The sequence below is a fragment of the Eptatretus burgeri genome, chromosome 5 (assembly GCF_056783735.1).
Source record: "Eptatretus burgeri isolate ZD-2024b chromosome 5, Ebu_testis_v1, whole genome shotgun sequence".
In the NCBI taxonomy this organism is placed as follows: Eukaryota; Metazoa; Chordata; class Myxini; order Myxiniformes; family Myxinidae; genus Eptatretus; species Eptatretus burgeri.
Window position 1 is genome coordinate 79,890,409 of NC_140965.1, and position 15,000 is coordinate 79,905,408.

The 15,000-nt window shown below is 38.5% G+C and overlaps 1 protein-coding gene across 3 annotated transcripts in view; it reads left to right on the top strand.

Moving 5' to 3' along the window:
• Positions 1–15,000, top strand: part of LOC147026778 (PH and SEC7 domain-containing protein 1-like) — a 411,551-nt gene that overhangs the window by 355,451 nt on the left and 41,100 nt on the right. For all 3 annotated transcript variants that reach the window (XM_085882586.1, XM_085882587.1, XM_085882588.1), the window contains 5 exons: positions 3,851–3,894; positions 4,263–4,456; positions 5,230–5,300; positions 5,616–5,773; positions 9,888–10,032. In XM_085882586.1, coding sequence (XP_085738712.1) covers positions 3,851–3,894; positions 4,263–4,456; positions 5,230–5,300; positions 5,616–5,773; positions 9,888–10,032 — 612 coding nt within the window. The remainder of the gene's footprint in view (positions 1–3,850; positions 3,895–4,262; positions 4,457–5,229; positions 5,301–5,615; positions 5,774–9,887; positions 10,033–15,000) is intronic.

A 15,000-nucleotide genomic window follows, 5' to 3' on the forward strand; every position in this document is an offset into this window, starting at 1 on the left:
GCACGCCGGCGGGCGCGAATTCGCAACAATATATATATATATATATATATATATATATATATATATATATATATATATATATATATATATATATATATATATATATATATATATATATATATATATATATATATATATATATATATACCACAAGAGGAAAACCAGAGATGTCAGGATAAGTCAATTTTGAAGAAACTGAAAAACAAAGTTTCATGACTTTGGTGGACTGTTTAATAACTGTCATATAGATTTCTTTTCCAGTAAAAGGAAGAGTGATCATTGGCCGATCAAAGTAAGCATGTAGCATTTGCCAAGCTTCTGTGTTATTTAATTTAAGAGCAAAGAACGAATCAATGTTGCAAACTGACATCACTGGTTATTCCCTTGTTTAATAATTGCCATGCAATTTTAACCCAGGATTTGTAGCAAATTCATGCTTGTTGGTTATTAGCATACATTACATGATCTTGGTGATCACAGATTATTTTTTTTCAACATTAAACGGTCATTGTTTTTTTGTTTGATTGGTGTTAACGCCATACTCAAGGGTATTTCGCTTATATGACGACGGATTCTCCATTTCTTACTCCGTACTACTTTAATATGATGGAAAACCGGGAGGAAACCAAGGATAAACCACCCCGCCGATAGCCGGTCACCTCATGTGACTCCCTCATATACCTAAGCAGGTTGATTGGGCGGTGGGTACATCGAATGAGGATGGGTACTCAAACGCGCGAACCATTAAGCCACGGCGTGAGTCCCATAAAAGTCACAATAAAGGTTTGACCAGGCTTGAACCACGATATGCACCAACTACGGAGCCCATGATATAACCAAATAGGCTATTGTAGTGCTCAGAGTTTATGCTGTGAAAGTTTAACAACCTTTCATTTTTTTACTTTCTCAACTCTGAATATTATGGTGGAACAGTTAACATGAATGAAAGGGAGATAACCAGGAGTAAAGTACTGACAACTCTGGGTTTCTATATGTTCAGCTTTGACAACACTTGTTTTTTCATTGCACGGCTCAACTTTATACCATATAAATTATGTGACACCCCTGGTTATTTGTTAAAGTAATATTGTGAGAAGAAACCTTATGTTGCCAACTATTGGCAGGTGCAATAACCCTGAAATTTATAAAAAAGTGACATCTCTGGTTTTCCCCTTGTGATCTTCATATATATTTGTATGAATATGTATATATTTATGAATATATGTGTATATATATATATATATATATATATATATATATATATATATATATATATATATATATATATATATATATATATATATATATATATATATATATATATAAACGTATTTTTAAAAATATAACATGCATCTTGTATCCTAAAAACGTAATGAAGCTGCATGCATTGAAAGCCTTCAAACCCATTGGCTGGAGAGCTGACTTAACTCCACCCACAATAGTTTGGAAGAAAATACTGCGTCCTCCATATTGCTTTTCTGGTGAGTTTAAGATGTCTTCAGAAATCTCATATTCACAATTTGAATGATCCGAACTATATAACCATGATGTATTATATATGCACATAAGCAGTAGGCATGTTTTTGCTTCATGTATGCAAGTGGAGTTTTCTTTTGGGTGTTAGGGGGGTTGGGTGGGGTGGGGGAAATGATCGAGCTCGCGGTTTGGGCAATACACAAACCAAATAAATGGATGAGAAATTTGGATAATAAATGTAGGTTTTTGTACATGATTAGCCAGATTTTTCATGGATGAGTAGTGTGAAAATACTGAAGTGGTTGCCATCAACAAATGGCTGTGACAGGGTTATGTTCCACTACCAAGCAGCCTGCATAAAGTGCTTGCCAAGTTGCTTAAGCACTCAGACAAGTACTCCATCAAAATGGTTGATAAGGAATTGCTGGCTTGGCAAGCGAGCGCAAGCTTCTTGAGAAGTCATTTGAAAACGAAAAACGTATATTGAGACGTGTTTTAAATACCAAAAAAACGTTTGTAGAGATGTACTTTGAAAACCAAAAACATATACAGAGAAGTGCTTTCAAAACAAACAACGTACAAAAAGACGTGCTTTGAAAATGAAAAACGTCTTTTGAGAGGTGATTTGAAAACCAAAAACATATAAAGAGTGATTTGAAAACCAAAAACATTTTAAGAGTGCTTTGAAAACAAAAAACGTATATCGAGACGTGCTTTGAAAACAAAAAAACGTATGTAGAGACGTGCTGTGAAAACAAAAAATACATGTGTAGAGACGTGCTTTGAAAACAAACAAATGCATAAAGAGACATGCTTTGTGAACAAAAAAATGAATAAAGAGACGTACTTTGTGAAAAAACAAAAAATCGTTTAAAGAGACGTACTTTGTGAACAAAAAAACAAATGTGTGAAGAGACGTACTTTGTGAACAAAAAAAAATGTATAAAGAGATGTGCTTTGAAAACAAAAAACATATAAAGACGTGCTTTAAAAAAAAAACATATAAAGAGACGTGCTTTGAAAACAAAAAACGTATAAAGAGACGTGTTTTGAAAACCAAAAATGTATAAAGAGACGTACTTTGTGAACAAAAAAAAGGTATAAAGAGACGTACTTTGTGAACAAAAAAAAAATGTATAAAGAGACGTACTTTGTGAACAAAAAAAATGTATAAAGAGACATACTTTGTGAACAAAAAAAATGTATAAAGAGACATACTTTGTGAACAAAAAAAAATGTATGAAGAGACGTACTTTGTGAATGAAACAAAATGTATAAAGAGACTTACTTTGTGAACAAAAAAAAAAACATATAAAGAGACGTGCTTTGTGAACAAAAAAAAAAAATGTATAAAGAGACGTGCTTTGTGAATGAAACAAAATGTATAAAGAGACTTACTTTGTGAACAAAAAAAAAACATATAAAGAGACTTACTTTGTGAACAAAAAAAAAATGTATAAAGAGACGTGCTTTGAAAACAAAAAACGTATAAAGAGATGTGCTTTGAAAACCAAAAATGTATAAAGAGACGTACTTTGTGAACAAAAAAAAAGTTATGAAGAGATGTACTTTGTGAACAAAAAAAATGTATAAAGAGATGTACTTTGTGAACAAACAAAAAATGTATAAAGAGACGTACTTTGTGAACAAACAAAAAATGTATAAAGAGACGTACTTTGTGAACAAAAAAACAAATGTATGAAGAGACGTACTTTGTGAACAAAAAAAATGTATAAAGAGATGTGCTTTGAAAACAAAAAACATATAAAGACGTGCTTTAAAAAAAAAAAAAACATATAAAGAGACGTGCTTTGAAAACAAAAAACGTATAAAGAGACGTGTTTTGAAAACCAAAAATGTATAAAGAGACGTAGTTTGTGAACAAAAAAAGGTATAAAGAGACGTACTTTGTGAACAAAAAAAAATGTATAAAGAGACGTACTTTGTGAACAAAAAAAATGTATAAAGAGACATACTTTGTGAACAAAAAAAATGTATAAAGAGACGTACTTTGTGAATGAAACAAAATGTATAAAGAGACTTACTTTGTGAACAAAAAAAAACATATAAAGAGACGTGCTTTGTGAACAAAAAAAAATGTATAAAGAGACGTGCTTTGAAAACAAAAAATGTGAAAAGTATAAACTTGTCAATAAATAAATTGTGTCACGTTTATTTGCAACAATGAGTTGTGTTTGCTGAAAGTACTTTCATCCAAAGTCATTACATGATCTTGTCTTTTGTAGTGCTGATTTCATGACAACTTCATTTTTGCTTTGCTTTCCATGTTGGAGTTCTGCTCTTGCTCTCTTTTTCACCAACTCAACATTCTTTCCAAGCTTGTGAATACATAACATATTCCTTTGTTTCGCAGGCACTCTACAGCTCGATCAAGAATGATAAGCTTGAATGGACCATGTAAGTTTGCATTTTCATCTCAAGATGACTGAAGGTGCTGCTGATTATAGAGTAGAAAGCAGTACTGATTGGAATAAAACTAAAATGAAACAAAACAAGAGCAATCTACTATCCTGAGCTTGAACATTCTCAGATAAGAGCACCAGAGTGGTTGACATGAGCGAGCAAACAATGGTCGTGCCAACTTGTTTTTATAAAATCCTTGTGTGATATCATCACCGTCCAGTTGAGTGTGTTGCAGCTGAGAATGAAGTTAATGAGATATAAACCGAGAAATGATACATCAGGAATGTTTTACGAACCATGTCACACCCTTAATCTTCACAACCTTCTGCAAACTCGTACTCATCAATTCCATTTTGGAACAGAAATGAAGAAGAGCTGCGTCGGTCACTCTCAGAACTTGTGGATGGTGGAGGTGGAAGCTCAGGCCGACCCGCAAACAGGCTTGGGAACAGCAGCAGTAATCCTTTCTTAGATCTCGTACCCAATCCCACCGCTGAGGTGCATAAGGTTGGATTTCTCACACGAAAGGTGCACGCTGATGCCGATGGACGCAAAAGTGAGTTGTAGTTGCGAGTTGTGAGTATCAAAAAGGGCAAACTTGGATTGCAATAAATATCATCACAAAGTGATCAACTTGTTTTGACATCACTAATGAGTCATGTACCACATGTACTCCAGAAAGGAAAGCTGTGGAAGTTTTAATTTTGCTTTGGTACTGCTGATAAGTTTCTGAACATGACCTCAGAACCAGCTTGCGGCTTTTTCAGAAGGCAGAAAGTCAATGTTACTGTGCAAGTTATGTATATTACATGTTTCATACCCAATCAGGGGCACACAGAGGCAATAGGTGTCTGCCTCCCACATTAATTTTACTGGGATTCTTTTCTATTTTAATAATTACTGGGACATCCAATGGATTCTGCTTTGCATTAGATCAATTTTTTGCTTAACGATGAATTGTTTTGCTCAATCATCTATGGATGTAAAATAATCAATTGAATATTGATGAGATATAGTTTGAAGTTTGACTTTGGTTTATGGTTTAACGATAATGATTTCCTTCGGTAATGAAAGATTCATCTCTGCCAACTCCAAAATTCACTTTTGCAATTGTGGAGTTCACACGTGAGGACTCTGAGAAACCTCTTTAAAAGGTTACTGAGTATGAAATTGTATTTTTTTTTAATATCGATTAAAGTACTGCATTCCAAGGACTGTCACACAAATAGTGCTTTGGTGTAGAAAAGGATGCTGCACATGGCTGAGGGTGCCTGATGGTCGATTAAACAAGTGTGTCAAATGCACACATGACCTTTGGTTGTTCTGCAGCACCCAAAGGTCGGCGAGGTTGGAAGACATTCTTAGCCGTTCTTCGTGGAATGGTTCTTTACTTGCATAAGGTAAGAACTATTAAAAAAAATTGCTTGACCTTTAAGCATACAGATGTTGTGCATCATCAATTACATTATAGCACATTGAGAGGGTATAAGGTTCTTCGCGCAGTGATTGTGAGAACAGCGGGTAACAGAATGTGTACGAATGAGGGAGGGTCGAGGCATCAGTTGGCATGCCAAAACATTGCTAATCATAGTCTTTGCATTTGCTTTGTTCTACTATCTATTTTGGCATTGATGGACCAATTACATTTTCACCTTTTTCCCCTTGAATGTTTTTTTCTTGACTCATGAGTGATTGTGGTTTTGGGGCTCATACAGAGAGAGTACAAGGAGGGGAAGGAGCTCACTGATGAAGAACTACGAAACGCCATCAGCATCCACCATTCCCTGGCTAGCCCTGCCACTGATTACATCAAGCGGCCTGATGTCCTGCGCTTGGTCACTGCCGACTGGCGTGTATTTCTTTTCCAAGCACAGTATGCCCTGCTTCTTTGTCTTCTTTTTTGTTATATATTAGGCATATCTACAGCATTGCTTCACTGACAAACTTAATCAAAAGACAGAATGTTGTACTTCACAAGCATATTGCATGTCGATCTGTGAGTCTCAATGAGGATGTAAAATGAAGTAAAACACAAAAGGACACATAATAGTTGTTGTAGTGGCTGTGGTGGTTGTTGTTGTTGTTTGTGTGCACTTTCCATGTACTTTTACATTTATTTTTTTTTTGCTTCAAGAAGTACAACTGCATATAATTTTGTGTGATCCTCCTATGTCCTTCTAAAGGGTTCTTCCTGTCATGAAATAATATATCCATCCATCCATCCATCCATCCATTGGGACCATACTCTGAATAGAGCGTCAGTGCTGCCAAAGCAGTCTCCTGGGCTATTGAGCACAATCCTCGATGGGTCACCATCCTGACGCAGGATACTCAATTGGCTCAATCATCCCAGCAAGCTGGTACTCATTTTGCCAATCTCAGAAGGATGATAGGCTGAGTCAACCCCACCTGGTATTAATTCAATGGTTAATATGGGATTTGAACTCAGGACCCTGAGATCCCAAGCCTACCACCCTAATCATTAAACCAACACCAGGCATAATAATAAATGTTACCGTTGAAACTGCTGCATTAAACTCCCACCATTTCCACTTATTTTTCAATCGCAGAAAGAGAGTTTTTTTTTTTTTAAACAGGCATCTTTATGATTAAACAAATCAATGGACATAAATTTGTGTTCCAAGTAAATCGATTACGAGCTTTCCAATCAATTAAATCGATTATTAGCTTTCCATTATTCGGTACCATTTTTATTATTCTATGACAGTAGAAACTGCTACATTAAAGCTCACAGTCCCACTTCTTCCACATTCCTGGGAAGAAGGGCTTTCAAAACAGGCATTTTTGTGATTAAACAGACTTTTTTTTGTATACCTTGTCGAGGCTCATGTGAGAGCTAACACACAACGCACAGCAAGGGGGCATGAGACAAGAGGGGCGGGAGTGCGAAGGACAAAACAGTGGGGAACAGAGACATTAGGAGATCCGTGGAAGGGAGAGGGATTGGTGGGGAACATGGGGAATAGAAGATGGACTTTACAGGGGCTTTCAGGAAGGAAAGCAGGGAATTTGAAGGAGGTGGGCTTGGGTGGATTCTCGGGGTAGAAAAGATAGAGGATTTGGATGGGGGATGATAAGAGGTGGTGGTGAACAGCTGTTTTGAAGGCCTGGAGGGAAGAATGGGATTGAACAGAGTGAGGGAGTTTATTCCAAAGGTGGGGAAAAAAAGAGGAATGAAGGAGTGAAGGTGAGCAGTGATTAGTGATTTTGGTAGTTTTACCAGAAGGGGGTTGTTGGCGGACCTTGAGCGCCCTGCGTAAATGTGGTGGGGACAAATCGCAGAGAGAGAGCGGGGGGGGGGGTGGCGAGGCTGGAGAAGAGACGGTAGAAGACAGAAAGACCACCGACCTGCCTGCGGTGAGAGAGTGAGAGGCCCAAAGACTCAGCCTCATTGCGGGAGATGCCAATGATCCTAAATGCCTTGGTTTCCACAGCGTGAAGCCAATAAAGGTGGGCGGCAGGAGCTCCAGCCCAGAGGGGAGAGCAGTACTCCATCAGGCCGTGGACGAAAGCTTTGTATGTGGTCAGGAGCTCAGGTGGGCCGAGGAAGGACTTTGCACGACGGAGAATTCCCAGTCGGCGACTGGCTTTGGAGGCCAGGTTTGAAATGTGACTTTCCCAGGAAAGGTCATGGCAGATAGTGAGACCCAGAGGCTTGAAAGAAAGGACTTCTTCCAAGGGATTGTTGAGAAAGTGGATGGGGGGGGGGGGGGTTCTAAACAGTCCTTTCGGAGAGATATAGTGAGAGTGTGAGATTTGTCCGGATTGAAAGACATGTTCCACGTGTTGGACCAGTTTGTGATTTTATCCAGGTCTGCAGTGAGTGAAGAAGCTGCTGCTTGCCCGTCTGAGGGATGACCGATGGTACGGCAGAGGGTGGAGTCATCAGCAAAGAGATATGGAGGATTTTCAAGAGAGTCGGAGAGATCATTGATGAAAACCAGAAAAAAAAGAACAGGACCCAGAACGCTACCTTGAGGAACCCCAGCCTGGACAGGAAGAGGGGATGAAAGAACTCCATTTATGGCCACACGGTGACTGCGACAGGAGAGGAAGTCGACGACCCATGAGTGGAGATGGCCTTGGATACCATCGGAAGAGAGTTTGGTGAGTAGTGCAGGGTGCCAGACTGTGTCCAAAGCACGTGATATATCCAAGGATACGGCTCAGATTTCCTGTCTGGCATTGAGGACCTCCATCCATTGATGGGAGAGCAGAAGCAGCATATCCAGGGTAGAGTGACCTTGTCTGAAACCAAATTGATGATCAGAAATCAAGCCTTTGGAGAAGAGGAAGGATTTAATGTCTGAAGCGAATTAGTGTCTGAAGACATGAATTTTTGTTCCAAGTAAATAGATTATTAGCTTTCTAAACGAGTAAATGAATTATAAGCTTTCCAATGGTACCATTTTTGGTACGAAGACAGCAGGAACCCTTTAGAATGAAGCATAAAAGCCTGGTGTTGGCTCATTGGTTCGGGTGGCGGCTTGGGATCCTAGGGTCCTGAGTTCAAGCCCCGTCAGTCGCTGAATTAATACACCCGGGGTTGACTCGGCCTGTCATCCTTCCGAGGTCGGCAAAATGAGTACCAGTTCCAGTGTGTGTACTGGTAGAGGGGCACTGCATCAGTGACACAGTCGCGCTTCAAGAAAGTATAGCTACCCTGGCAGCTAAGCTGCCATACGACCACCACCACAGAATGAAGCGTGACACACACACACACACACACACTCACGTGCACACACACACACACACACACACTCACGTGCACACACACACACACACACACACACACACACACACACACGCACGAGATGGATAATTTGACACATGGTAGGTCTCCGTTCCATCTCCTGAAGCCCACCCACATGTGGAGATAGCAGCCAACAACAGCAACTTGCATGCACACGCACTTACACAAATATATATATATATATATATATATATATATATATATATATATATATATATATATATATATATATATATATATATATATATATATATATATGCACACAATGGAGGTGGATACTTTGAGACCTGGGAGGGCTCCGTTGCACCTTCTGAAACCCACGTATGGAGGTAACAATGAACCAGACACACATGCGGATGCTTCTCCTTTTAGTAATATACGAAGGGCAACCTTCCATAATATATTTCTTATCTTGTCCCTTTTCGGGGGTTTTTTTAAATACATATTTTGTGAAGAACATGAAAGATGGGAAAAATAAGTAAAGTGGAGATGTTTCAAAATATTTTTTTTTGCTAAGTTGTATCTCCCATTGGGGATGGCAGGATGGCCGAGACATATACACACACTCCTCTCTGAGCTGTCTATCCTGGGTTTGAATCTCGACCCAGGTATAAATTGTCAACCTGGTATTTCCCAGGCAGGGTGAGGCATCGATGTGTGTGCCATCCCTCGGATTGATGTTAAACTCAACGTCCCATCTGCCAGAATTAGTCGGTGGACATTAAAAATCCCATGGCATCATTCAAGAAGCGTATGTAAGTTATTGCCGGCATCCTGAACAAATTGCAAATTCCTGACCTGACTGACTGCTGAGAAGGCAATGGCAAACCACCCAATATAAACATTGCCAAGAAACGGCTTCAGCATTATCGACGCTTTGTAAAGAGAACGACATATCTCAGATCTCCCATTGCTAAGATGACACTCATGGCTTTACCAGAAAATCTTTGGAGTTACTGCCATTTGTTAAATTCCTTCATTGCTGTGACTATTTGAGGCAAATTCATCATAAAACCAAGGTTTTCTTTATGTTTAAAATCCTTACTAACCATAGTCCATTGTGAAAGGCTTTTGCTTTTGTTTACGTTGGCCATTCCGGACATTTTGCATTTCCGTAGCTTTGTCATGATGTGATTTTGTCCACTTTACAGGTTTCTTTATTTCTTTAAATTTTAACAGCACAAAGCTTCTTATCCCTTTACTCCACTGCCAGGAACCGAGACGAAATGGATTCATGGATATTCCGGATAAATTTGGTTGCAGCAATATTCTCCTCTCCTTCTTTTCCTGCTGCTGTCAGCTCACAGAAACGTTTCACTCGACCGTTGCTGCCATCTATCCCAACCAAGCTTTCTTTGGTGAGTTATAAGTTTACAAATATTACATAATCTTCACGACTGCTCATATCCTCTAACACCCCTACAGCAATGCTATAGGATGTGTAACTAACTATGTTAGTTGCTTTCTGTTCGGTGTAACTATAGGATGTGTAACGAACTATGTTATGCTTACACGATTGGATGTGTAACAATGCTATAGAGGATGTGTTTGTTCTGCTACTTCAGATCTGGTGGGTAAAATTAATTTGAGGAAATGCAAGGAAACTTGAACACAGGAGTCCACCAACTTGCCCACCATGCCTGTGCTGTATCCACAACCTATTGTCTTAATCTGTCAATTTATTTATCTTTTATGTATACTTTATTTTTTTAATCATTAATTTCTCAATTTTATCATCCATATTCTTAATTAACTTGCATGTCATATCTAATCTGTAGACATGTAATTTGAAGAGGATAATGGTCCGATTGTTTTTTCAAAAGATGCCCCATGATCCTTAATGTCCATAACCTGCGGTAAATGCAGATAGGATAGATGGCTTTGCATCTCCTCAAGGGCTGTGTGCTCCAAGATAGTGTCCTCTCTCAGGATTCTATGAAAACAATTTTTTTTGCTGTTGGATTCGACCACACAGGTGAAAAAAAAAACCTAGGATCAGACAGTTCAAAGATGAAAAAAACAACAGGATCAGACAGACAGTACCAGCCATGTACAACACCTGTTCTGCGGAGGTCTTCCCTCATCCAAGTGCTCACCAGGCCCAATTATCCTTAGCTCCGAGATCTGATCTCGTGGGACCAGAAACATTAAAACTGATAAACTGTAGGAAAATTCCTGCAATGGATGTAATGGACAAAATTAGTTGGTTTCTTCAAGAAACAACTGGAGTACCTTGTACTTGGGGTCAAATGGCCACAGAAGCTATATTTTGAGAGAGGCAGTTTGTATCATATACGAAAATGGTCTGCATGATATGATAAAAACGGCTAAACCTACTCATTTGTATGAAAACACAGATGCCTGTGTGTGTATGTGTGTATATATATATGTATATATATATATATATATATATATATATATATATATATATATATATATATATATATATATATATATATATATATATATACATATACACACATACACGGAAGACCAACAAAAACGGACAATATAATAATCGACCTAAATACAACAACAAAGGATCTAGACAATGAAGCATTATACAAACACCTTCGAGTAGAAGATGGCCACCAAATACGTCACAAACAAATAAGCAAAACAATTACCAACGAATACCTGCACAGAACAAGGCTGATCCTGAAAACATACCTTTCTCCAAGGAACAAAATCAAAGCCATAAACCAACGAGCAATACCAGTGTTCCAATACAGCTGCGGAATAATAAACTGGCCACAAGCTGAGATTTAAAAAATAAGATGTCAAAAGAAGAAAACTTCTCACTCGCCACAAAATGTGATATAAAAATCAATGCATCCAAAAAATGTACCTGCTGAGGTAAGAAGGTGGTGACGGCCTGATGTAACACAATCAAGTGCACAGAGCGACAACTGTAGGATTACCAGAGTACATGAAAACCTCAACAGTCTACCGAATATGATTTTTAAACGAGCATGAAGACAACAAACTAGAAAAGGTATCTCTCACTCACCTTGTAAAAAAGACAGGTGTGAATAGAAGATGTCACGCACCAAACCAAAACAGTGACAAATACAGCCCCAGCGATTGCAAAAAAGACAAAATAAAAATCTAAGATGAAATGCCAACAGATATATCGTGACAACTGGTAGAAAGACAAAAAGAGCAGGGAAATGTATAAAAACAAGAAAAAGAGCAATCAGAGATTGCAGACCCTCACCATGATTTGTTTTGTGTGGTGTATTTTGTGTACTGGTGTGTTACGCAATTAATAAGAGACATAACTAGAACTGCTACTTTATAACTGCTGGCAGTGATGACCGGGTACCAAGACGTCCCGCTTTGATGCAACCCCACTTTCATTGGACACCTGACCCTGACACATGACGTTTTTAAAATTATTATTCATTATTCAATTTAATTCAGAATGAGATTAAAATAAATTCAATTCAAATCAAATGGAAAACCAAATAGGTACAGTCCTGCATTGGAGTAATCAGAAGGAACTCAAACAAGCAAAAACAAAGATGAAGTCATCAGGAGGAACCTCGATAGGATTCACATTTCAGCTGCTACTCCTCTACCCTCAAACCCATCCAAGCACAGCCAAGTGAGCCTAATTCAAAAAATAAATAAATAAAAGAACCCATATCCAAAAATTAAGTAATTCTAGCTGGCAGACCATGCGAGCTGGCAAAAAAACTACCTGACAGTCCAATCAAGTTGAAATTTAAAACATTTATTCCCCCATCACCACTACTTCCTAAATTTGAAGCTTGATGTCGATTGAATAAGCGGTTTCAGAGAAAACATTTAATATTTTTCTTCAATCCAATAAGGCTGCCAAACCATGGGACCTATCACTTATTTCTTACCAAACTTATACACCCATGGCTTGGGGGAACATTTGTGTGAAGTTTCCCCTCGATCTGTCGAGCCATTCTGGAGAAGATTTTTTTTAATAAGTTTTAGGGTAAATCGAATATGGCTGCCAAACCATGTGACCTATGACATAATGTGTGTGAACCTTTTGTTCCTCATGGATAGGCGGTCATACGTGTAAAGTTTCGCCTCGATCTGTTCAGCCACTTCAGCGAAGATTTTTGAAGTTTTTTTTTAACAATATGGCTGCCAAATCACATGACCGATGACATCATCAATTTATTTTTTATATGGACCATTTTATCACTTCAAAATTTTTGATACTGATCAGATGTAACATTCTATATATGCAATTATGATGTCATAATGAAGGCACGTATGATGTCATCAAAAAATCAAACTTATTCCCCATGAGGAGTACTTGCTCTGTGCCAAGTTTCAATTTTTTTCCTTGATGCAGTTTCAGAGATAGAGGTCCAAAGTTTTTCCATTTTTTCAACATGGCTGCCACACCACGTGACCTATGATGTCATAATTATGATTAAAACATTCTACATGAGTAGTCGCACCTATGGAGAAAATTTAGTCTCAATCCGACAAGCGGTTGCGGAGAAAAATATGAAAGTTCTGTGCAGACAAACAAACAGACAGACAAAGGGTCACAAACGCAGTACCCTCTCCTTTGGCGGAGGGTAAAAAAAAAAAAAGAGTTCGATAGACTGGGGACAGACAAAGAAGGGTCAATGGAATGGCTAAAAAGAGGTCAGCTCAATTGGGACGGAGAAGGAATCGTAATAAATGCCTAAGACCAAAAACACCACATAAACAGCTTTAAAAAGATGTCAGGACTGATTCAATCGGACAAATGTAGGTTATGCAACATAGAAACAGAAAGTACAAGCCACCCCCTATAAATTAGGAGTAAAAAAACTCATGTCAGAACAGCTGTACACACAAAAGCACAACAAGGTATGTAAAGTAATCCACTGGCACATCCACAAAAAATTAAATGTCCTACTTCCAGAAAACTCATGGAAACACAAACCAAAAGCAATCATTGGAAATGAAGACATAATGCTCACGTATGACCTAATGATCCCATCAGGCATGAGCATAGAAAACAAAACACTGCGACAAGACATAATACTCCGATATAAAGAGGAAAATAAGGCATTGCTAAATGAGGTTTCAGGACCCAGTGATGTTGGTCAAAATGCAGAAATCAAGAAAATGACCAAATATCAAGATCTCAAGAATGAAGTGAAAAGATCCTGGATGCTGAAGAGTGTGGAAATGGTACCAGTGATAATTGGAGCAATGGGAATGATAAAGAAAAACCTCAAAAAGATCCTATAGACCATTCCTTGGAATATTACCACAAACGAACTACAGTTGGAATCTGACCGGAGTTCAGTGACGATCCTAAAAAGAGCCTCGGGAACAAAACTCTGAGAAAAACACAACTTCACAACTTAGGACATGAATCACGATCCTTCACCAAAACAAAGGTGGATACTTCGAGTCCTGTGAGGACTCCGTTCGACCTTTTGAAACCCGAAGTGTGCAGATAACGACACACACGCACACGCACACGCACACACATGGAGGGAGGTACTCTGAGACTTGGGAGGGCTCCATTACACTTCCTGAAACTTGCACATGGAGACAACGACCAACAATGTACATATACACATATAACACATACAGTATAGTATACACACCTCTCCACATATACATATTATTTCGAAGGAAGGGCTGTTAAAACCATAAACCAGGGGTCATGTCACCAACCTGTAAAGAGCAGCATATTTTAAGACTTGTCAATTCAAATGATTTGTATAAAATCGTTTTTGAAATTTACTGGTTGAAGCACTTTTCAAAGACTACTTCACTATTGTCTCTTGTAAGCTAATGCTCGCATAAGGAGTCATAACAATAACTTCTTTCAGTACATCACGACATCCATACATTATAAACTGCATGCCAATACCTTTACATAAGCGATGCTTCCAACCCCTGGGCAAAAGCTCCATTGCTAATCGCTGCTTACCGTTCTTCATCGTGATCTTTACTCGTGCTAGAGTCTCCTTCACCGTTTCCTCAATGCGTGTGTTCTCTTCATATATATTCGCTGAAGTCGTCTTTTCATGCTCAAATCTTTCCACTTCACCAATAAATGTCCTCTGTCTTGAGGTTTAGGAGGCACTGATGTAATGTTGGAATTCGAACATGAGCAAAAGTTAGGACAAGCACAGGACCCCATGGCACAAACTTTATAGGCTCCTGGATCATCTGTCTCCTGGACATAAACTGTCACCTGGATCTTCTTTGTGCGTGCATGCATATTAATGGAATGCCTCATTCAAGGAACGACTTGCACAAATTTGAAAATGATCTTCACAGCAAAGTCAGAGCTGTAATTGAAGGGTAGGAGATGTTCACATACT